Below are 26,077 nucleotides of genomic sequence, written 5' to 3' on the forward strand. Positions count from 1 at the left end.
AAATTCACTTCTAATGATAATAGTTAAGACATGGTTATAGCATCTATAATGAAATGACCGTGTCAACCCTGCTTTACAGTGACTGAGTTAATGTGGGTGTTTGAACAGTGTGTTTGTGAACATTTTGTGTTCAAATGAGTGTCGAGAAAGAGAGAGAGGACATAAGATCGAGGAGGCAAACTGTTTCAGGCAGACAAAACCAACAAGAACACCATCGAGTATGCTCACTTAGCCATGACATTCACACCTACGTGTGTTTAAAGCCCCCCCCACCCCCCAACCACACACACCTGCTGTCTGTTTGCCTTTTCCACCCCCGCCTTCTCTCCCAGCCCCGCCCTCTCTCCGAAGCCCATCTACTCCTGTTGCTGCTGATCCTCCCCAAACACGTCATTCTGTTTGCGTTTCATGTTCTCAAAGTCAAAGTCGCTCCCAGTCATACGTTTGTAGATGTCCTTGATGTCGTGGCAGGTGGTCTCGAAGTGAGTGGTGGCATCATAGGATCTTGAGGCAAAGATCTGTTGAGAGTTAACAACAACAGATGCAGATTAACTTAGGTTCTCGTTCTGGATGAAGATGTGCAAATCGGCCAACGAGGCCTAAACTGTCCGTTTCACAATGTTTAAAACAGACTAAAATTTCTGGCTGTGCTCTTTTATTCAGATCAGTTACAAGATTTTATGGCTTCAATTTCACATCAGAGTCAACTTTATCCACTACACTTGGTGAACAAACAACTCTCTGCCCAACAGTCTTTGCTTGTTCAGCCAGAAGAAACTTAAATGACAATCACGTACATAAATTGTTGGCCAATGACAAAAAAAAAAAGTTTTTTGTTGTAATTTTTCCGCACTGTACCCTAGAGTCAATGTGCTTATAGTATAGACACACTTTAATTCAAAAAGCTTAACAAAATTTATCAAATTAAGCATTTAGGAATTACAGCTATTTCTTTTTATATACAGTCGTTTAGAGGTTTTAAGTAATAAAACTAAGGAGGTGGTTACTGCCACAGTACTGTGCCGATAGGAGCTCCATTTATCTACTGACACAGAGTCAATCATATTCCACATTACATTGAGTGTCCACTGTAACTAATACCAAACTGGTTACTCCGCTACCTCAGTACTGTGTCAATAAGGAGCGGGTACCACAGTTCGTCCAATCCGAAAATGGATTTATGAATGAATGTAAAAAAAAAAAAAAAAAAAGACCTCCTGTTCTCCGTTCTCAACCTTTACATGGGTAAGAAGGCACTAACAGACAGATCAGGCAGAACTATTTTTGTAACACAGCCACTCACTGGCACAGAAGCAATGGCGACATCTGTTTGGTGCTGTGTCATTAGACAGATTATGTTTGTGATAAAGTACTGCAGCAGTAGCCACTTCCTAAAACTAAATATAAGTAATAATTTACAGTTTTCTTAACTGATATATGAACATTTCCAAATGACTGAATTAGTTTTTTCGTTCCACGTATCTTTAAGCAATAAAGATTGTATGGTCCTGTATGGTAAATCGGTCAGGAGAAGAAGACAGTGTTCAAAATGTGAGTGACTGTGCAAGGATGCCAGAGAGGGAAGCCAACAGAACACCAACAGAGTAATGGGTTCCTGTGGGTGTGATTACAGAAGCTGCATACTACAACTTGTCTGTTGCATTGCCAATTGCACCGTTTCATGGTGGAGTTACAAGAAAATGACTCAAATCCAGGCTTGAGTCTCCTGTGCGCAAACTGACAAAATGTTACAATTTTTTTTGTTTCTTCCAAGAAAGTCATCGTGGAGTTCAGTCATCGTGGATGTCTTGGTGGTTTCCTCAGTCGTCTCCTTGCTGTTTTTGAGAACCGGCTCCACCAGATAAACAAAACTGTCTATAAAAGTGATGGTTTATAGAAACAATACATACAGTTAGTGCAATTACATATGGCCAATGAAAATTGAAGAACTGTGTATTAAAACCGCTGTAATACCTAGACGGTTAATGCGTTATTTTTGTGAAACCGCATTGATTAAAGTCTACACTATAAGAGCAGATCACTTGATTTCAACTGTGGTGCTGCACATAGGCAAAAATACAACCGATGTACAAGGTGTCCAAATACAAATGGATCAGACTGTACACATCATTTCAGAATGATAATACGTTCATATTTTTACTTGATATATTGTTTCCAAATTTAACTGCATCCACCCAGGATGAAATGGAACTTTGTTTAAAAAAAAAAAAAAGTTTGAAAACCTTCTTCTGTTGAACTCCAGACTTAAAATAAATCTGTAAGCTTTGCCCCTTTAAAATCAAACCAAATGTTATGTAGTAATTTCTGTTCAACAGACACTGCATTTTCATCAACAGTTCATATAACGGTGACAACAAATGTTACCTCTGGGGCTGAGGTAAAGCACAAAATAAAATGAAAATCATATTGATTTAAGATAAATAAAATCCCTCACCTGGCTCTCAGTGCCGTCATCTGTTGCCTCATAAAGGTCACTAATAGCCACAAACCTGTCCAACAACAATAAGACATATTTGTCCACGTACAGCTCCGAAGTGTTCTAGTTTGTAATTCCAACACCAATAAGTCATGCATTTTAGCCATGGTAGAGACTGGTAGAGAAGCTTGAATCTTCGACTGGACTGGGTTGCTTGATGCGAGGATGTTTCGCTTCAAATTGCAGAAGCTTCCTCAGTTAAAATTCTTGCTCTGGTAGTCTGACTTCTGTCTTGACTCTTGTAGAGAAGAATAAACGATATGATACAGTACTATCAGATGTCAGGAAAACTGTAATGAACACTACATAGGTGAGACTAAGCAACCTTTACACAAAAGGCTATACCAGCACCGCAGAGAGGGTGCCAGTGGACCTCAGTCTGCAGTTCATCTCCACCTGAAAGACACTAACCACACGTTTGAGGACAAGGAAATTAAAATCTTAGCCAGAGAGAAGAAATGGTTTGAGAGAGGGGTCAAGGAGGCATTCTATGTGAAACAGCGGAAACCCAGCCTTAACCTGTGGAGGTCTGAGACACGCTTTGTCCCCTGTTTACAATGGGGTACTCAGGTCAAAGCAGTTTCAGTCTTTTGTTTATGGTAATGAGTCATTCACATCATCAGGAGAGTCGTCAAGGGAGCCATCAGGAGAGGGTCCGTCCCATCATTAGGAGAGACAGCCGCCCTGTCATTAGGAGGGTGCTAACTAGAGCACAATAGGTGCTAATTAGAGCTATTGTTTAGTCACTAGCCCACAGCAGTCTGCCTCTCCTTAGGAGGGGTCTGGTTAGGTTTAAAACTCCAGCTTTTGTGGCTTTTGTTTATTCTTCTCTACAAGAGTCAAGACAGAAGTCAGACTACCAGAGCAAGAATTTTAGCTGAGGAAGCTTCTGCAATTTGAAGCCAAACGTCCTTGCGTCAAGCAACCCAGTCCAGTCGAAGATTCAAGCTTCTCTACTATGGAAACCACCTGGACAACTGAGAGCCTACACAGAAACATGGCAGAGACTGACTTTTGCTCGATGGGCTCCAGCAGCTCGAGGGCCGGCTCGATCTCGGCCTCTGGGTTAGCCGTTTCCACTGTGGTGCTGACTATGGCAATGTATTTCCCCTGGGCTGCCACATTGTGAGCGAATGAGATCATGCACACGTAGATGTCTGAAGAATTGTAAAAACAGGACAGAGGAAAGCTAGAATGTTACACCAGTAATTTTGAGCCAAAAAAAAAAGAAAAAAAAAAAAGTTCAGCCTGGTTTGTACCACTGTGTAAGACAAGGTGGGGTCCCACAAATGACATGCTGACCTACAGGGGGCGATATATGTACACGGAACAAAAATATAAATGCAACACTTTTGTTTTTGATCCCATTTTTCATGAGCTGAACTCAAAGATCTAAAGCATTTTCTATATACACAAAATACCTATTTCTCTGAAATACTGTTCACAAATCTGTCTAAATCTGTGTTAAGCTGGGCAGACACGACGATATTTTCAATCGTTGTACTCGGCTCCAGCTCAAACTGTATGACAAAACCGCAGGGTGTAAAAGTTCAGAGTGCACGATTTATGTTCTCACACTGTACGGCCCGATGCTCTGATGCGATCTGACTGCTCACATTGTACGTTCAAAAACCACACAGACTCGTGTTTCTGAAGCAAAATGTAAACAGAAGCTTTTTTTTTTTTCAAACTTTATTTACATTTCTTATTTTTAGAAAAAGTTGTGGGGAGACATAAAAAAAAAAAACAAAAAAAAACACAACAACAATACAAAACGTTGCATGAGTTGAAGAATAAGGGGGGCAAAAAAACAAACAAACAAACTGTTCTCCCAAAGAGATGATCACTGTTTATGCTTTCTCTCCAATTCTGCATCGGTGTTTGCACATGCGCAGTCTGAGAGGTTGGGGTAAATCGGCTCCAAGACGCTTGTAGTGCTGCTTCAACAGCGCGATACCCTCACGAGGGCCAACCAGAAAATTGAACAGGTTTGATTTTCATCCGACCGTATGATTGCCGATAGGGAGGTGGTTGTGAGAGGTTAAGCGCAGCTTGTTACTCCATGTATACTACATGAGTGTGAGTGACGTGTTTAGCCGCATGTTCTCCTTGAATTGCTGGCTGTCTGAGCGGTGTCCAAAAAATGAGGTGGGCTTCATAGATAATTGGCAGAGCTTCTGGGGAAAACCTGGTCTTGTTAGGAGAGACGGCATCCATCCCACTTTGGATGGAGCAGCTCTCATTTCTAGAAATCTGGCCAATTTTCTTAAATCCTCCAAACCGTGACTATCCAGGGTTGGGACCAGGAAGCAGAGTTGTAGTCTTACACACCTCTCTGCAGCTTCTCTCCCCCTGCCATCCCCTCATTACCCCATCCACGTAGAGACGGTGCCTGCTCCCAGACCACCAATAACCAGTAAAAATCTATTTAAGCATAAAAATTCAAAAAGAAAAAATAATATAGCACCTTCAACTGCACCACAGACTAAAACAGTTAAATGTGGTCTATTAAACATTAGGTCTCTCTCTTCTACGTCCCTGTTAGTAAATGATATAATAATTGATCAACATATTGATTTATTCTGCCTTACAGAAACCTGGTTACAGCAGGATGAATATGTTAGTTTAAATGAGTCAACACCCCCGAGTCACACTAACTGCCAGAACGCTCGTAGCACGGGCCGAGGCGGAGGATTAGCAGCAATCTTCCATTCCAGCTTATTAATTAATCAAAAAACCCAGACAGAGCTTTAATTCATTTGAAAGCTTGACTCTTAGTCTTGTCCATCCAAATTGGAAGTCCCAAAAACCAGTTTTATTTGTTGTTATCCATCGTCCTCCTGGTCGTTACTGTGAGTTTCTCTGTGAATTTTCAGAACTTTTGTCTGACTTAGTGCTTAGCTCAGATAAGATAATTATAGTGGGCGATTTTAACATCCATACAGATGCTGAAAATGACAGCCTCAACACTGCATTTAATCTATTATTAGACTCAATTGGCTTTGCTCAAAATGTAAATGAGTCCACCCACCACTTTAATCATATCTTAGATCTTGTTCTGACTTATGGTATGGAAATTGAAGACTTAACAGTATTCCCTGAAAACTCCCTTCTGTCTGATCATTTCTTAATAACATTTACATTTACTCTGATAGACTACCCAGCAGTGGGGAATAAGTTTCATTACACTAGAAGTCTTTCAGAAAGCGCTGTAACTAGGTTTAAGGATATGATTCCTTCTTTATGTTCTCTAATGCCATATAGCAACACAGTGCAGAGTAGCTACCTAAACTCTGTAAGTGAGATAGAGTATCTCGTCAATAGTTTTACATCCTCATTGAAGACAACTTTAGATGCTGTAGCTCCTCTGAAAAAGAGAGCTTTAAATCAGAAGTGCCTGACTCCGTGGTATAACTCACAAACTCGCAGCTTAAAGCAGATAACCCGTAAGTTGGAGAGGAAATGGCGTCTCACTAATTTAGAAGATCTTCACTTAGCCTGGAAAAAGAGTCTGTTGCTCTATAAAAAAGCCCTCCGTAAAGCTAGGACATCTTACTACTCATCACTAATTGAAGAAAATAAGGACAACCCCAGGTTTCTTTTCAGCACTGTAGCCAGGCTGACAAAGAGTCAGAGCTCTACTGAGCCGAGTATTCCTTTAACTTTAACTAGTAATGACTTCATGACTTTCTTTGCTAATAAAATTTTAACTATTAGAGAAAAAATTATTCATAACCATCCCAAAGACGTATCGTTATCTTTGGCTGCTTTCAGTGATGCCGGTATTTGGTTAGACTCTCTCTCTCAGATTGTTCTGTCTGAGTTATTTTCATTAGTTACTTCATCCAAACCATCAACATGTCTATTAGACCCCATTCCTACCAGGCTGCTCAAGGAAGCCCTACCATTATTTAATGCTTCGATCTTAAATGTGATCAATCTATCTTTATTAGTTGGCTATGTACCACAGGCTTTTAAGGTGGCAGTAATTAAACCATTACTTAAAAAGCCATCACTTGACCCAGCTATCTTAGCTAATTATAGGCTAACCTCCAACCTTCCTTTTCTCTCAAAAATTCTTGAAAGGGTAGTTGTAAAACAGCTAACTGATCATCTGCAGAGGAATGGTCTATTTGAAGAGTTTCAGTCAGGTTTTAGAATTCATCACAGTACAGAAACAGCATTAGTGAAGGTTACAAATGATCTTCTTATGGCCTCGGACAGTGGACTCATCTCTGTGCTTGTTATGTTAGACCTCAGTGCTGCTTTTGATACTGTTGACCATAAAATTTTATTACAGAGATTAGAGCATGCCATAGGTATTAAAGGCACTGCGCTGCTGTGGTTTGAATCATATTTATCTAATAGATTACAATTTGTTCATGTAAATGGGGAATCTTCTTCACAGACTAAGGTTAATTATGGAGTTCCACAAGGTTCTGTGCTAGGACCAATTTTATTCACTTTATACATGCTTCCCTTAGGCAGTATTATTAGACGGCATTGCTTAAATTTTCATTGTTACGCAGATGATACCCAGCTTTATCTATCCATGAAGGCAGAGGACACACACCAATTAGCTAAACTGCAGGATTGTCTTACAGACATAAAGACATGGATGACCTCTAATTTCCTGCTTTTAAACTCAGATAAAACTGAAGTTATTGTACTTGGCCCCACAAATCTTAGAAACATGGTGTCTAACCAGATCCTTACCCTGACCTCTAGTAATACTGTGAGAAATCTTGGAGTCATTTTTGATCAGGATATGTCATTCAAAGCGCATATTAAACAAATATGTAGGACTGCTTTTTTGCATTTACGCAATATCTCTAAAATTAGAAAGGTCTTGTCTCAGAGTGATGCTGAAAAACTAATTCATGCATTTATTTCCTCTAGGTTGGACTATTGTAATTCATTATTATCAGGTTGTCCTAAAAGTTCCCTGAAAAGCCTTCAGTTAATTCAAAATGCTGCAGCTAGAGTACTAACGGGGACTAGAAGGAGAGAGCATATCTCACCCATATTGGCCTCTCTTCATTGGCTTCCTGTTAATTCTAGAATAGAATTTAAAATTCTTCTTCTTATAAGGTTTTGAATAATCAGGTCCCATCTTATTTTAGGGACCTCACAGTACCATATCACCCCAATAGAGCGCTTCGCTCTCAGACTGCAGGCTTACTTGTAGTTCCTAGGGTTTGTAAGAGTAGAATGGGAGGCAGAGCCTTCAGCTTTCAGGCTCCTCTCCTGTGGAACCAGCTCCCAATTCGGATCAGGGAGACAGACACCCTCTCTACTTTTAAGATTAGGCTTAAAACTTTCCTTTTTGCTAAAGCTTATAGTTAGGGCTGGATCAGGTGACCCTGAACCATCCCTTAGTTATGCTGCTATAGACTTAGACTGCTGGGGGGTTCCCATGATGCACTGAGTGTTTCTTTCTCTTTTTGCTCTGTATGCACCACTCTGCATTTAATCATTAGTGATTGATCTCTGCTCCCCTCCACAGCATGTCTTTTTCCTGGTTCTCTCCCTCAGCCCCAACCAGTCCCAGCAGAAGACTGCCCCTCCCTGAGCCTGGTTCTGCTGGAGGTTTCTTCCTGTTAAAAGGGAGTTTTTCCTTCCCACTGTCGCCAAGTGCTTGCTCACAGGGGCTCGTTTTGACCGTTGGGGTTTTTACGTAATTATTGTATTGCCTTGCCTTACAATATAAAGTGCCTTGGGGCAACTGTTTGTTGTGATTTGGCGCTATATAAATAAAATTGATTGACTACATGATGCAGGACACGTGATTAAGGTGAAACTCGGCGCAATCCAATAAATTCTCACACAAGTGAAAAATCGGCCCAAAAAGGGCCAAAACCTGCAGTGTGTAAGCCCAGCTTTAGTGAGCACTCCTACTTTGCTGAGATAATCCATCCCACCTCACAGGTGTGGCATATGAAGATGCTGATTAGACAGCATGATTATTGCACAGGTGTGTCTTAGGCTGGCCACAATAAAATGCTAACGAGTATGTGCAAAAATGTTCTACAGCAGCAGAAACTGATGGTCAAGGAGAAGAAAAATAATGCCTGGTTCACACAGCAGGATTTTAAAATTATCTGTAGCTTTTCAAAACTGGAGAAACCACACAGGTGGAGATAAAAAAATCATAATTTTAACAGGTTTGGTGGTACAGTGTGTGGTGTTCAGCCACACGGTGCAGTCAACACACCACACACACGAACATTCCCAGGTCAGACAGGACATCTCGCAAAATCTCCCAAGATTAAACGTGACTTCAGAGTAAACAGACAGAGATAGTTTGTGGACTATTTACAAAAATGATACAAAAAGAAAAGGCGTTCTTTAAAGGAGTGAAGACAGCACGACCACCGGACTTTCTGGTAAGTCAGAACAGCTGTTTTGATTTTATTTTCCGCTCTGTGTGTCCGTCACCTCATTTTCTGATTGGCTGCACGTCATGTTCAGCAGGCTGCGTGTTCGTTTGTGGTCGGACGACACAACACACACTGCGATATCGGACCAAGACAATCCAACATGTTGAATGTCCCCAACGTGCAATTGGAGCGCTCCTGACGTCCTTCTGAGCAGATCAGAGCGCTCTGAACACACCACAGGAATATCTGATCAGATTATCTTTAGCATCATCACGATTGTCGGTCCGTCCTTAAGATTGTTGGATGGGGAAGATCAGGTCCAATATCGGCCTAATTATCTTGCCGTGTGAACCAGGCTTAAGTGAATTCATGATTAATGACAGGCTTCACTGCACAAAAAGCAATGAAATGTCTGAAAACTTAAAACACACACACTGCCACCATATACGATTTTGTGTTCAGCACAACACGGTCATTTCAGTCATGGTCTGACAACAGTCAGGCACAGACAAGTGAACATTTCCTTTGCGTTTTGCTCACGGAAGCACACTGAGCGTAGCTTTTGTTTTTTTTTTATACACACAATTCAGGCAAAACAGCAGAAATTACATCTGGAAACAGCAGTTTGTTCACCAAACTGCTGGACTCATCTGCACACAGGTGGGACAGAGCAGCAGAAATTGCATGGAATAAAATAAAACAGCACAATATTTTATAGCATGCGAGGCATAGCACATGCTTGTTTATTTATATTATATACACACACACACACACGTTCGCCCCTAAATGCCAATTAGGGTTATTTTTGGGACCTGGTTGTCTGATAGATGACAATCACTGACACTGAAGAACATGAGCGTGGCTGCACAATAGTATAGGACCTAGCTGAGACATGCATGCACATAATTTAGGATAACGCTACTGTTCTTTACTAATATTTATCCCAATTAACAACTTGGGGTATGTGCCAAAATCTCTATCCGGGACGAACGGCCCGAAAATGACTTTAAAATACAGCTGTGTTTTCTAAACTGCAATGATACAGATTCAGAATGACCAGTACTTGTTTGGGAGGGTCATAGAAGACTGTTAAATTTCTATTTTGGTACTTTAACAGAAAACGGCTAAAGTAAGTGGGTCAACTTATTACCATACATTGAAAGAAAATGAACATTTGCCAAATACAACAAAATTTTATTTTCCGTCATACTGTTATCAATGGAATATTGATTTAAAGTGAAAAATACAAAACAAAACCTGTTTCTTTAGAAGACAGTAGTATCTAGAAATCTTAAATGTTTTAAAGATTATCAGGGAAATTTCCAATAGCCTTTAGCCCAGAAAGGCTAAGTTACTAATTATGTGGTGATTCTGGACTGTATGTAGGTCATTTGACCTCACGTTTTCTATTGGTTTTCACTTAACTTATCAAAATAGAAGTTTAACACTCTTCTATGACCCTCCCAAACATGTACTGGTCATTTTGAACATATTGAGTACCTTGGAAAATCTGTAGCTGCTGCACTTTAGAAAATACAGCTGTATTTGAAGTAACATTCAGCCCGAAAATGACCACACCTTCATCCCGTTGGTCCCGGATAGAGATTTTGCACATCACAACGACATTCCAAGTTGTTCATTGGGGTTATATACCAGGGATGAGCATGGGCAAAAAAAACTACTCTGAAAATCGGCGGGGAACCAGTTGCCACTGTAGGCCCCCTGCAGGGTCCAGGGGCAGTACGCCCAGTGGGGGCCCACAGGTTTTAAGCAATTTAGAGGCCACAGAGACCTAATTTCATGAATTTCCTTTTTATTTTTTGTATGTTGGGGTATGTGGAAACCTGACTGTAATAAAATAATCTGTCTCTGTAGACCTTCTTTCAGTGATGCCTGCCTCATGCTATAGCACATGTACTTACTATAAATGCCGTAGCATTGGACAGATATCACTGAACGTGTCAAAACTGTTCTTTAAATGTCATTCCTTAACCTGCACTGAAATATACTGGAACATCATGCAAGTATGTGTAAATCATTTAAAGAGATTAAAACATTTGTGGTATAAAACAGTGACTTTATTAATATTTACATGTAAAAATGTATGCTTACGAATTACTGTCCCATAATAAATTTCTAAATCACACCATGCGAGTTTGTACCCTGACTACTTATGTCAGTCAGCAGGAAAACCCCACAGGCACATACAGCATAGTATTATTAAAAACCACCGCAGTCATTGAATTCACCACAATAAAAAAAAATTAAATTGATGCAGGATGATTTCAGCATGCAGGCAAAATATATCTTATTTTTGAATGGTTTATCAAAGAGTAAAAACTGAAGGAAATCAATTGTAAGTCCTGAAAGAAGTTTGGTTGCAAGTATTTTAGCCATAAGGTCAAGTGAGAGGGGGAGTGTTGGCTTTTTAAATACTGATGGAGCAGGTGGCAGCAATGCAACAATAAGGAGGCCAGTTGCCATTACACACCACAAAAGAAGAAGGGTTCATTTGTTTTGTTTTTCTCCACAGTCACGTTTTCAGAAAAAGCACTTTTTTCCAAGATAAAGCCATAACACACACACACACACACACACACACATCACTTCAGTAGATGCACAGTTTAAATAACTGAACCACTTAAAAATTTTGGTGACTGTAAACACATTTCAATTGCATGAACAGAATTTTTGGCCATGCATCTGAGCACCAGATGTCGCTGACCGTACAAGTGCTGTGGGCTTTGGGGCTCACTGTAGTATCTCTTCTGCGCTCTGGGCCCGGGCAGATTAGTCCATTTAATATTAATTTGATGACGTTTCTTCATCTTGCAGTGTTCGTTCAAGGTTTTGTTGATGAAATCTGAACATAGCATGCAGAGGGCTTTACCCGGGAGCTCAACCCTGAAGAAAAATTGAGTCTTGCTTTTGTCCCGTTAACGTCCACCTCCCGCTCCAAACATGTCCACTTAAACCTTTTTTTTCCCCCACTACTTGTCTTTACCGCGGTCTTCATCCTCTCTCTGTAATTTTGCCCATGTTACAGACGCAGCTCAACAGACCAAACTTGCACAAACTCAAAATGTCCACATCCGGGTACTTTCAATGACTTAGATATTACAGAAATTCTGATTTGATAAAAGTTCGCTGTTGTAGGAAAAGCAACCAATGACATCACGCATTGTAGCTTGCAGTTTCAGCAATGCAGTTCCCGTGCATGAGGAAAGGTTTAACAAGCACTGCTGGCCCTGCTGCACCCCCTCTCAATTTTTCTCAATAGATTCATGCTGATCTCAGAAATGGCCCCAAAATCCAGAAAAAAGTCAGAAATCTGCAGATAATTCTTATTCCTGGAATACAGATTCAAATTTATGACCAGCAAATTTTGGCTGCATTTCTTTTGCAACACATCAGAAGTGTTGACAAGCCTTCTGATTTGGATTGATGTCTAAATGCAGAACAAGAAACATCTGAGGACATACTGTAGTCCACAAGCCCAAAACTCTAACAACTGTAACTGTAGCTGCATTTTCTGTCCATCTGACTTTTCTGCAGCTGTCCCCCCCCCCAAGAAGTTAAAATAAAGTAATTCCTCACCAGACTGGCGGTTAACTTGCTTCTGAGGGATAATGATCTGGCATGAGTTTGCATCAGACGTGCTTTTGATGGGGTGGTTTAGGATGCAGATCACACGGATCACCTGACCCACCTTACGCACGCGGTCCTGGATATAACTGGGGTCACAGATGAGCTGCTTACAACGAGCCACCTGCAGCAGGAAAACAACAGTAATGCAGGTGAGCAACATTCTTATATTCTATGAATGTGGAAACTGACTTTGAGCTTATCCTCATCACATTTGTGGACTTGATACTGAAATAAAGAGCCCTGGCTGCGCTGAAATGTTTTAGAATTATGTAAATATCAGCTGGGCCATACCTCGCCCTCAGACTTGACTCCAACCACACGCCCACCTTCCACCACAATTTCATCAACTGGTTTGTTTAGCATGTAGGTCCCGCCGTAGATGGCACTCAACCTAAGAGATGTTAGACCAAGATGGAACGTGTTCAGTTTTTACTGATAAATACAAGCTGTAATCAATTCTGAAAGGAAAACACCAGAGATGTGTTTATGTTTAAAATCAATAAATGAATGAATACAACACCTGGCAAATCCCTGTGGTAGCTCTCCCAGCCCGTACAACGGGTAGAGGTATGGACTCTTTCCATACCGTGCCAAAGATTCACTATACAATTTGATACGATTGATCGTCTCCAAACACGGAACATCAAGGTAGCTAAATGAGAAAACAAAAACTTAACATTTATAGTTACTTAATTTACAGAAAAGATGTAGGCTGTATCATGCTTTAAAATAAATAAACTCACTAAGTGAAACCACACTGTACATACACTGGGGTTGGGGGGTGCAGCTTGACCACAAAACCAAATGATCTCAAACTATCAAACCACTTGACAGTGTGACTGAACCACTATTTCTATTTCTTACTCATCTGTCCTGTAAAGGGCCAGAGCATGGCCAGTGAAGTCAATGATATCTTGGCCGAGGTCGAATTTCTTATAAACGTCTCTCATTGTTGTGACTTTGGGGTCCACACCTTCCCAGGTCTTGGGGTCATTTTCATCAAAGTTGGTAACAAAGACTAAAAACTTCCGAAACCGTCGCTTTTCAAACATTCCCATCAAATCTGAAAACAAAAGGCTCATGGTTATACAATTTTAATATTCTGTTCCTGTACTTTTATACTGTGAGAAGTTCAAGGGTCTTACTTGAGGCTAATGCCTCCGTCTCAGTTGATGGCACTTTGAAGATCTTTCCTCCTTTGTAGACATAACTTCCCTCCACTACTTTAAAGTCCAGATATCGTGTCACTTCTGTGTAGAGCAGCATCTTCACAAGCTGACCTGAAATCAGTCACAAGTACCACTGGTTAGTTAAGTCCTTATTGGCCAGGGTTTTGACCAAGTACGCGACTTGTACTTAAGTACACTTTTCTGCACACTTGACTTTAAAGATTAAGTACTGATACTTGCACTTCAGCAAAGAGTACTTAGAAAATCAAGTGCTTTTCAGTGGTACCTCAGGTACAGTCTCTCTGTAATAAACCCCTGTAGTTGACCACTTAGATGTGCATGTGGTCAAATATGTTGGATCAAATCATCACGATAGGGAATTCATTGACTGAATTTAGCATGTGATCATCCCACAGGGGACACGCCCACTACAACACATACACAAAAAAGGTCCTCCCTTGATTTACTGTATGAAGTTTCCAGAATGAATCACAGATGGTGTGAATCCAGTAGAACGGTGTGAATTCACACAATAACACTTCTGGGTAGTTGGTCTGAGCATTGGTGCTTTTGGACAGTATGACTGGATTGGTCGCCAAGAGTATGGACAGTACTTGCTGTTTTACACACAGTTTAACCATGCAGGATGCAGTTGGGGAAAGCAACGGCAGGGGGAGTGATGTTGAGAGGACTCACAGTCACAGTGGGAGCTGATGGACAGTGGAATTTGGTTAAGAAGAGATAAAGTGGTTGACCAGGATGTGACCTGAAGAACATAAATCTAAGAATGAGACGAGGCTGATGAGAAAGGAATTAAAAGGTGTTAGAACGCAAGACGCACCTTACACCTGCACAATCAGCCTGACCAGGAATTTCAAAAAGTAAAAGGCTTGGACTTTGATATTCAGAAGGAGAGAATGAAACACCACCAGCCTTCCTGCAAATGCTGCCTCTAGTTTTAGACTGCAGTGAAGTTGGAAAACACAGACTTTGTATCTATGGAGATCAACAGCTCAGTGGAGGTTAGGAGTAGGACTGAAAACAGTTTAAAAAAATAAAATAAATATTTTCTACAAATTTCATGAATGGTGAGTTTAACTGTGTCGTTATGTAAATTTGTGGCATTCTGAAATCAAATTCTGGCTACAAATGCAAATTTAGAAGTGTGGTTTTCAGAGTCAAACATGTCAAAGACGTGAAGGAAGCCCTTTATTTTATTTTAGTCTGGTTGAGTTTTGAAGCCCAAGAATTAACCACTAGAGCATCACCTCCCTGAATGGGCTTGCCATTTCCTAGTGTCAATGTTATGTATTTATAGAAGAATCGATCACCGAGGGGAAGGCTGTATACTAGGATTAACAGTAAAATAAATAAAATCTGCATTTTCGCAAGGGGGCAGGACTCCCTACTTCCAGGTGTAGAAAAACCCCTGGCTTCCATAATAAGTCCTTTTTGGCTTCTCCCTTGTTTTACTTTGAGTCGACACAGCAGATCTGAGATGAAACCGCATGTTGATTTGGCATATGCTTTAAGCAGGATGCCCTTCCTGACCAAAGACTGCATATGAAGCCTGCATGATGTTACAGATGGGTTTTCTATAGAGACCTGGAACAGTCTATATGAAGCCCATGTCTGGGTGTCTCCATGTTAACTGATTCACGATGAACTCACTAACACGGGTGGAGCACGTGTGGCTCGGTGTGTGAAGAAAGAAGCCTGAACACACTCCCCTCTTTGAGTCTGAACCAGCTAAGCTAACAGGCTAACCAGGGTTCCAGCGTTTATTAAAATCATACTTTTGGGGACTGCACCATGGTTCTAATGATTTGCTTTGGTGTGGACATTAAAAGCTATGAGCCGCTTATTTTCTCATTAATCGGGACCTAACAGATGAAACTACCAACAAGTGCCAAAAGTGCTAACGCTGTTAGCATACAACATTAAATCTGACAAGTTTCATTCAGTGTGAATATTGTAGCAGAGAAGTCTTAGATGAGCAGTTGAGACGCTATACCACACAAGCCATACTATTCTAGGTGAGGTACGGTCACACGGTCAACTTTATGGCTTAAAATGTATTAAATTAAGAAGTCAGGGAAAAAATGTAATTATTTAATTCAACCCTTGTAAAGTTGTCATGGAGGAGGAAACCATCTATACAGACCAAAACCTTTTTTTGGTACCAGGCTGTAAAAATGTTTATTTCTGCTCTGAAGTTGGACAACATGGAGACCTGTGGGAATGTGCTCTGTTTTGGAGCCAGCCTCAAGCGACCAGTCAAAGAACTACAATTATTTGTACTTTTGGAAGGGCTTCATCCGACACCGTCGAAATTTACCACTTATTCCTGACCCAACTCCACATTACATGGAGAATGGGCAGCTTTGGCCTTGAACCAGGAACCTTCTGCACTGGAAACAAGCACACTAACCACTTGGCCACCAACGCTGCAATGATTTGCTTCCATGCCCAACTGGAATTATCACCCCAAACCACAACACTACCCTCAATTAGTCCACCTTCAAAGTCTGAATGATTATTTCGACCCTTCTGATTAAAAATTTCCACATTCAACGTTCATGTTGACTGTTCAGTGAGATCCTCAGTGCAAGATACAAGAAGTGATTTCTTCAAGATCATTAACATCTTAACATACATAATGTGAGACTGACCATTGGCCATGAGAAACTTGGGGATGAGGTCAACGTTCCAGTCTCTTCCTCTGCCCATTGATTGTGGTGGCTCACCTGGGAGTTCAAAGCGCTTGTACAGCTGAGAAAGAGGAGAAATTTCAACAACATTCTGTGTTGTAGGGATGTATGTAAAATAGCTGAGGCATAATGTAACTGTACATACCATAATATGAAATGTACAATAAATGATTTATAGCTTCCAGAAGTCTTTTACCTCTTCCAGAGGTGTAATGGAAGCACTTTCTCCACCATAGTAGGAATTCCTGTCCATGTGAAGAACCTTTTTTCCATTCACAGACATGATCCCTGACAGAATGCATTCCTGCAACAAGTACAAGCATCAAGAAAAGCACATGTAAAAACAGACTTACCATCTGTCAAATTTTCATTGATTAGTTTTTCCACAACTTTATTGCACAAAACTACACATACTTAATTGTTTTACCATCTTTAAGTAGCAAGTGTTTCCTTGCTCTTAGCATAAAAATGTTCCAAATGAATATTCTCCACACGATGCTAAAAAGGTAAAAGGTGCATCTCATACTGAGTGATGTGCTAGATTTGAGTAGCACATCACTGGGCCATGTCATGGTAAGGAAGGGTAGCCAATTTATTTCCTCACCGCTGTATACCTTCCCCAACTATTAGTTAGTCTTTTACTGCTGTGTGGGTACAGAAGGCCAATGCACTAACCACTAAGCCACCCGCCCCATATGGTACTACAGTCACAAGCATCTTATACTTTTGTACAACGGATGAGTGGCAATCTTTTGCTTAATTCTTTAACATTTCTTCACTTAAGTACTTAATTACAGGTGAAGATGCGACAATTAACCCCTAATTTGGGAAAAAAAAAAATCATCCAGCAGCGTTTAAGACTAATTCCATCATTTTCTACAGTCTTTCATGCTGTTTAAAGAGGCATTCATTCACCCTGAAGTGAGCAAGAAGTCTCTGAAGTGTTGTTCACGTTTCAGACTTTTCTGAAACTTCATTAAAGTCTTTTTGTACATTTCTACAAAATTAAGCCTAACATTAAATACATGAAGAATGTAATTTTCAAGATTGCAAAGCTACTGCCTGACATCATCTTTGATATTTGTTCTGATCCCAGAAGTGACAACTACTGGAGTTTCAGAAGCACAAAAACCTTCTGATATTGTGCTTCTTAAATAAAGTGGGATGTGTAAAGACAAGTTTGTCATGTGTTCTGTCTACAAATCGCATGGTTAGACTGAACCACTTCAGGCATGAGAATTAATCGCAGCTACACAAGTATGCGCAAACTGGGTGCTCAACTGCAACTATGGTGATTGATAACAGGAGACATGTAGCATATTCTGTTGCTGGATATAGCACATTTATAAATGGTGCAATCTTATTGGCTGCCAGAGTCAAGCCAACTATCTACCATCGTATCATCTCAAATGACCAAGTTGAGATGTCACTGCAGCAGACAACTGCCTTAAACTTAACTACAGTTGACAAAAACTAAATAGAAGTGCCATATCCAGCACCAGAATATGTTACATGGGGTCTTTGTATGAACTGCCATAAAACAATAGGACCCATATCTAAGACAAACATTTGTGGATCAGCACGGAATTCCAATAATTGTAACATTCCCACCCCTTACAAAATTACTAATTCTACGGTAACAGAATGACAAGCCCAGTAAATTTTTAGTGGGAAGCTAAAATATGGCTTGATTTTTGCTGTCACTGTCATTCAGTTACCACAGAACTGCCCAAATATATATGGCTATTGCTACTGATATGTTAGCATACACAAATCGCAAATTGATATTAATCATTATAGATGGATGGATGAGATTTATTGTCATTACAAGTGCAACAACAACAAGATTACGTCCACACTCACATTTCCACAGACGAACAGCAATTAATCCACTTTATTACTTGTTTACCATAATAATGGCACACATCAGAATTAAGACAACACATATACATTTGACATTGTTTATGTACACTAAACTTGAAACAGTCCGTTATCCAAATTGAGGCGATGTGAGTGTGTGGTAGCCACTGCAACTGGAGTCGTGCCACTGCCAGCCTGGGGGGAACAGGGACCTGTCGCAGCTAAAACCATGCAGCCCCCAGAGGGGAAAGGGGTGGTGTGAACGGTGGCCGGGATGGGGTGTATGATGGGGGACAGGAGGTGAGGTAAAAGGGAAAAATGGAGCATGCTTCAGTCTTGTGCAGTTTATTGTCTTTGTGGGTTGAGATAAGAAAGGAGCCGAATAATCTCACCAAGGCCTGAAGACATTCCTCTGGAGGAAAACAGTCGGACAATTTGTCCTTCAGGCTTGATAAGCCTGGCATGTTGTGATTTGAGCAGTGAAAAACACTTTTAACAGCTTCACTAGAACATCTATTGTTAATTAAACTACTACTACCCAACATCTATTGTTAATTAAACTACCCACATGCACAAATCTATCTTTGAGCTAGATGCCACAATGTCCCACTTTATCTCGTGATAACCTTGGCAGTTTCTCATTGGATGCCATATGAATAGTGTGAAAAAGGAATACTGTATGAATAATCACTTCAAATCTATACAAAACAATCCTTGTAAAATCTTGAAATTTTGGACTAACAATAAGCATGGTTTGTTTGTGAAATTAAATAAAGTGGGTAGCAGTAGGTAGCCATATACAATGTATCTGGAAAGTATTCAAGTATTCTGCCCAAGACAAGTTTCTCCCTAGGGAGACTAATAAAGACACTTTGACCCAGATGGCGCTTGAGAGGTGCTGCAAAGAAGAATGGGCAAAACTGCCCAAAAATAGGTGCGCCAAGCTTGTGGCATCATATTCAAGAAGACTTGAGGCTGTAATTGCTGCCAAAGGTGCATCAACAAAGTATTTAGCAAAGGCTGTGAATATTTATGTACATGTGATTTCTTAGTTTTTTAATAAATTTGCAAAAATTAAAAATAATGATGTCTTCATTATTGGGTGTTGTGAGTAGAAGTTTGAGAGAAAAAAAAATTAACTGTTCATAACAAAATGTGGAAAAAGTGAAGCGATGTGAATACTTTCTGGATGCACTGTAAATAATACAATATTCTGGGTGTCAAAATCCAACCCCTCGTCCACATTGTGACACCTGAATAACAGATCAAGTAGTGGATTGCCTGTTGGGGTGAAATACAGTGGGGACCATGTGTGTCTTGAGGATGCTATGGTAACCATGAAGGCCCAACAGGAACCTAAATGCAAGATGGCTAACGGGGCTCTGGTGAAACATAAGTCCTCAACTGCAGATCAGGCAGAGGAGGCGATGGCTTGTAACCCAACGGCTGTGAAGGCAGATGGAGGATGCAGCAGGTTCTCAGACCCCAATCGTCTGGTATTTTCCAGGCATCATCAAGCTAAGGATCTGGCAAGGACTGTGTGATTGTTGGAGTGCAACGACCTTCCCACGTGCACAGGCGTTTGTGGATCGACCATGGATACAACCAAGTCTGGGAATTGCTCAGGAGACAATCTTCCTTGCCACGATGACAACGAACACAAAATTCTATCCGTACGTAGCAGGGTTATGAGTTATGTGTAGGGTTGGGGTTACGTTTGCAGGGGTGCCCAAGTTCAGTCCTCGAGAGCTACCTTCCTGACAGTCTTAGTTGTCTCCTTGTTCCAACACACCTGAATCCAATGAAAGACTCAATAAAAGCCTGCTAACGAGTATTTCATTGGATTCAGGTGTGTTGGAACAGGGAGACAACTAAGTGTCAGGAAGGTAGCTCTTGAGGACTGAACGTGGGCACTGCTCCATTTAAGAGTGTAGCTTCTTAAGCATGGTTTACACATAGACGGTTTTGTCGGCGGGTAGTACGTAGACCGAAGTTCGCGGTAGTTCTGGTTGTTTTCGTGGTGGAAAGGGGCGGAGCATTTGGCCAGCGTTTTGACCACCGTACTAGCCGCAAACACACGGATAAAACATCGCTAAATCCGCCGAATAAAGCGGCGTTTTGACGCCGTAGCATCCGGCACACGTCAGGCAACGGGGGTTAATACCCAGTTCTATCCTTTACAATCGCAAGTTAAGACGCACGTGAGAACGGCAGTGTTCTGCTGCCGCCGATAATACTCTGTGTGTCGCTGGATTTATCCAGGCAAATCCTGCGTTACTCCAGGAACTTTTGCATATAGGCACCGCCCCCAGAGTATAATAGGCTGAAGCAGCAGGAATACATGCCTGTCACTCCAGAGGGAGGGAGATCATACTCAGCCTTTTCTTCTCCTTATCCTTTTCCTCTCCTCAACGTGTTGCTCCATCTCCACCACAGGGCTACCCTCTGCTTCTGAACCAGACCTCTTGGTAAGTCCTTGCCGCTGCCAATTTTCTTTTAGGAGGCATACTGGAGCTTCTCTGCAAAAATTTCTGGAGCTGGCCGCGAGTGAGAGGCCTGCATGCAGCGCGCTTGCGTTTTTATACTGACTGCCGCCTATCGGCCGTTTGGAACACCATTACCGGGAGGTGGCGTTTCGAACGGCGTACTGTCCGCTAGCGCCGCCGTTTTGTCTGCCTCTGCCGCCGGTTAAAACGCCCTTGAGGACGCCGATGTGGGCTCTATCTCCATTTTACACGCCGTTGGTTAGGGATACAATGCCGGCCGCCAATTACAGTGGTGTAAACTGCGGCACTACAGGAAGGGGCAGGATGAAACGGCGATTAAAAAGTATCAAACGCCGTTGTTCGCGTTGTCTCCGTCGTCATGCGAATTCTCCGGGAGCGCTCCCGGAATTATTCGACATGTTGAATAATTTTTTCGACGATTCTCGGTAAAGCCGGAACTAAGCCACGCCCCCTAGTGCTGGCGTTAACAACGGCGTGTGATCCTTAAGACGGCCAAAAACTCTTCCGGGACGCTTCCTGGAGCTCTTACCGTCTATGTGCCGAGTATTGCTTTAACTAGTAATGACTTCATGACTTTCTTTGCTAATAAAATTTTAACTATTAGAGAAAAAATTACTCATAACCATCCCAAAGACGTATCGTTATCTTTGGCTGCTTTCAGTGATGCCGGTATTTGGTTAGACTCTTTCTCTCCGATTGTTCTGTCTGAGTTATTTTCATTAGTTACTTCATCCAAACCATCAACATGTCTATTAGACCCCATTCCTACCAGGCTGCTCAAGGAAGCCCTACCATTATTTAATGCTTCGATCTTAAATATGATCAATCTATCTTTATTAGTTGGCTATGTACCACAGGCTTTTAAGGTGGCAGTAATTAAACCATTACTTAAAAAGCCATCACTTGACCCAGCTATCTTAGCTAATTATAGGCCAATCTCCAACCTTCCTTTTCTCTCAAAAATTCTTGAAAGGGTAGTTGTAAAACAGCTAACTGATCATCTGCAGAGGAATGGTCTATTTGAAGAGTTTCAGTCAGATTTTAGAATTCATCATAGTACAGAAACAGCATTAGTGAAGGTTACAAATGATCTTCTTATGGCCTCAGACAGTGGACTCATCTCTGTGCTTGTTCTGTTAGACCTCAGTGCTGCTTTTGATACTGTTGACCATAAAATTTTATTAGAGATTAGAGCATGCCATAGGTATTAAAGGCACTGTGCTGCGGTGGGTTGAATCATATTTATCTAATAGATTACAATTTGTTCATGTAAATGGGGAATCTTCTTCACAGACTAAGGTTAATTATGGAGTTCCACAAGGTTCTGTGCTAGGACCAATTTTATTCACTTTATACATGCTTCCCTTAGGCAGTATTATTAGACGGCATTGCTTAAATTTTCATTGTTACGCAGATGATACCCAGCTTTATCTATCCATGAAGCCAGAGGACACACACCAATTAGCTAAACTGCAGGATTGTCTTACAGACATAAAGACATGGATGACCTCTAATTTCCTGCTTTTAAACTCAGATAAAACTGAAGTTATTGTACTTGGCCCCACAAATCTTAGAAACATGGTGTCTAACCAGATCCTTACTCTGGATGGCATTACCCTGACCTCTAGTAATACTGTGAGAAATCTTGGAGTCATTTTTGATCAGGATATGTCATTCAAAGCGAATATTAAACAAATATGTAGGACTGCTTTTTTGCATTTATGCAATATCTCTAAAATTAGAAAGGTCTTGTCTCAGAGTGATGCTGAAAAACTAATTCATGCATTTATTTCCTCTAGGCTAGACTATTGTAATTCATTATTATCAGGTTGTCCTAAAAGTTCCCTGAAAAGCCTTCAGTTAATTCAAAATGCTGCAGCTAGAGTACTAACGGGGACTAGAAGGAGAGAGCATATCTCACCCATATTGGCCTCTCTTCATTGGCTTCCTGTTAATTCTAGAATAGAATTTAAAATTCTTCTTCTTACTTATAAGGTTTTGAATAATCAGGTCCCATCTTATCTTAGGGACCTCATAGTACCATATCACCCCAATAGAGCGCTTTGCTCTCAGACTGCAGGCTTACTTGTAGTTCCTAGGGTTTGTAAGAGTAGAATGGGAGGCAGAGCCTTCAGCTTTCAGGCTCCTCTCCTGTGGAACCAGCTCCCAATTCGGATCAGGGAGACAGACACCCTCTCTACTTTTAAGATTAGGCTTAAAACTTTCCTTTTTGCTAAAGCTTGTAGTTAGGGCTGGATCAGGTGACCCTGAACCATCCCTTAGTTATGCTGCTATAGACTTAGACTGCTGGGGGGTTCCCATGATACACTGAGTGTTTCTTTCTCTTTTTGCTCTGTATGCACCACTCTGCATTTAATCATTAGTGATTGATCTCTACTCCCCTCCACAGCATGTCTTTTTCCTGGTTCTCTCCCTCAGCCCCAACCAGTCCCAGCAGAAGACTGCCCCTCCCTGAGCCTGGTTCTGCTGGAGGTTTCTTCCTGTTAAAAGGGAGTTTTTCCTTCCCACTGTAGCCAAGTGCTTGCTCACAGGGGGTCGTTTCGACCGTTGGTTTTTTTTTGATGTGTAAACGGGGCTTTAGTCAGAGACTTTGGGTTCAAATCTCAATCATGTTAAAGACTTTCTTTTGTCTACTTCAGCTACAAAATGCATATACTACAATCATCAAGATCATAGATAAATACTTTGAAACCAGTTAAAGTGTGTAAGATCGACACTTCAAATAACTGTGCTCCCCCACCCCACATTTTGCCGTGTTAAAGCTTTAACAACGAGTTAGAAACAAATCTATTGATGATAAGGATGTGTACGGTAGGTCTGGAGTAGGGTCGGTGCAAGGACAGTGTCAACAAAATGCGCATGCGCGAATCAAGGTTTCACCTGCCGTCATGATTGAATAACAACGGTGTTAGATGACGTTGAAAAAAATATATGACGGCGCATTCACGAAAAGATTTGCGCTAAAGGTTTTTTTTAAATTTGATGATGGGTTATTTCGAGGTCTGTAGCAATGAGGAAGAAGCCGCGATCAGGCCTGCAGGATGGAGGCCTGTGTGCGTGAAGGGAGCCGCGGGGGTCACGCCTAAAAAGATGCTCCTGCGTGAAATCACCTCGTGAGAAACACAAGTAACTGGAGTAGCGGCTTTAGTATTTTGACGTACGTGCAGGCCGTGCGGTGTGTTTTAGGTCGGCGACACGAGCTCCTTTGGTGAACGGTGAGTCGACATTATTCTAGAATCAACCGCTTTGAAGACCAGCTCACGCATTTCTGTGTCCGAATGAAACACTTACCGTGAGTCCGGTGCCCAAAACGATCACATCATATTCCTCGTCCATGTTGGATCAGAGCCTCTCCCGTCTCGCCCTCTTTTTTTTCCTGCCTGGATAAATGAAGGCTGTCGAAGGAAAATAAAGCCAGTGAGTCCACAAGAAAAAAAAATGCGTGGCTCCTTTTATAGACCGCCGGCGTTTCAAAGGCTATGTTTAAAGTCAAGTCTTATTTATTAGTCTTTAAGCATACAAACGACCAGCAGAATATTTCTGCCACACCGGCGATGACGACCAAAGATGGCCCTGAATGTGAAGTACTCTACAACACTTATTCCGCGTCGGAAAATAGTGCGCATCCGCTCCCTCTCTTTCCCTTTACCGCACAATGGACTCCGTCTGAGGGGGACTTAAAGTACGAAATCCCCCTCTCACCTGGCTTTATGAAGCGATCGTACACGTCCTCACTTTAATTTTGCACTTTATGGAGTGTATATTTGTATATTTAGATCTCGTTGTCCAAATCTGTGGGTTGTAGATTTTTTCTCTTCCCCTTCCTTTCCAGTTGTAGGCGCAGCATCGCGTGGATTCGGGCAGTGGTATCCCTCCGCCTGCCACCACAGCTGTGTGTCGGTGCTTGAAGGGAGTTGGTTTCACTGACCGCAGACCTTTTCGGCACCACAAGACTATTTGCTTTTACTTTGTACTTGCTACAGTTTCACGGTGTTTATTTTGGCATCACGGAGCAGTGATGTGTCATAATGACATAAGTGGTGAGTGCCAAAAAAATGAGAACTGTAATGGATCATCAGCACCTTGAACAGTTCCCAGGTGTAGCTGCATTCATAGGCAGTGGAAGCAGGTGGGCTCGGTGGCTTCAGCCCCCCTCCCTAAGGTTTGGCCAGAATCCTCTGCGCACTGGGGAGGGAGGCTTGATAATGGCTCAGCTTAATGCTAAGTTGGTTCCACTCCTCCAACCAATGCAAAGGAGTCCGTATCGGGTTATTTGGTCACGTGACTTTTAGTCAGGATTCTGATATTTTGCTGATTGGCTGAGACACACTGCTCTCTGATTGGCTGCAGCCTTTGTTTACAACGTTTCAAACCTCCACATGTTTTTGGTTTCCGTGCGAATTCCAGACACACAAAGCAAATATCTGGTTTCCATTTTGGTTTGACAGGGGTAAGATAAACTCCCACCCCCGACATTTGCGACATTTTGCAACTAGTTTGTCTCACTTTTCATGTCTTTCGGTTTGTTTTTCACATTTTCGGTGGTTACGCCACAGCCAATCACAGCGTGGTGTGATAGCCAATAGCGGCTGACATATCAGATGGACCAATCACAGCCATGTTTTCAAAAACACACTACCAGTCTCTTTGTATAAGAGACTGTGGTACCAGTGCTAAGCTTAATGCTAACTTTAACATGGAAAATGCCATAGACATGCTAATGCTTTAGCATTGGTCCCATTTTAAGTTATAAAATATATCTATCAACTGTTTCAGAAGACCATAACAGGTTGGTTTAACATAAAAAAAAGGTAAATATTACTCAGACATATGCTCTTTAGGGTTTTAGGGGGGAAAAATTAAGATAAAGTGAAATAAAACAAAGAACCAATGAAGCGGCAGATTGAAGATCGAAGCACTGCTTCATTGGTTCATGGTTCAAAGCAAAGCTGCGCTGCAGAAATGGTTGATTATACAGACCCGCTGCAGCGTCTGTAATCAATGTAGAGAAATGATCATTTTCTTGACAAACACCCCCCAAAACAACGGCCACTCTGAAGAACCGATAAGGGAATCGTTAAGCAAAAAGGCTACTGATGTTGATGGATTGAATCATTTCTTAAGGATACCTGAAAAGAACCGGTTCAAGACACACAACCCTAACAAAAGCTTTTTTTTTCCACACTAAAGACTCACGATTATTTTAGTTAAACACCTAAATACATATTTTGGTTGAAATCACCTCCATAACGACTCAATGTTGCAAACAAGTTGCCACAAATGC

The 26,077-nt window shown here is 41.4% G+C and overlaps 1 protein-coding gene across 2 annotated transcripts; it reads right to left on the reverse strand.

Moving 5' to 3' along the window:
• Positions 1-333: 333 nt before the first annotated feature.
• gdi1 (GDP dissociation inhibitor 1) lies at positions 334-24,382 on the reverse strand. Of its 2 annotated transcripts, XM_034173375.1 has the most exons (11): positions 24,085-24,382; positions 16,602-16,709; positions 16,367-16,466; positions 13,671-13,805; positions 13,390-13,588; positions 13,046-13,177; positions 12,817-12,916; positions 12,475-12,646; positions 3,510-3,654; positions 2,456-2,510; positions 334-518 (listed from the first exon to the last, which is right to left on the reverse strand). In XM_034173375.1, exons 1-11 carry the CDS (start codon positions 24,127-24,129, stop codon positions 357-359), a joined length of 1,353 nt encoding a protein of 450 aa, XP_034029266.1. In that variant the 5' UTR covers positions 24,130-24,382; the 3' UTR covers positions 334-356. The 2 variants fall into 2 exon arrangements, with proteins under 2 accessions (XP_034029266.1, XP_034029267.1); XM_034173376.1 differs by lacking the exon at positions 24,085-24,382 and having other exon boundaries at positions 16,551-16,707.
• Positions 24,383-26,077: the final 1,695 nt, after the last annotated feature.

Source organism: Thalassophryne amazonica, chromosome 6, assembly GCF_902500255.1.
Source record: "Thalassophryne amazonica chromosome 6, fThaAma1.1, whole genome shotgun sequence".
NCBI lineage: Eukaryota > Metazoa > Chordata > Actinopteri > Batrachoidiformes > Batrachoididae > Thalassophryne > Thalassophryne amazonica.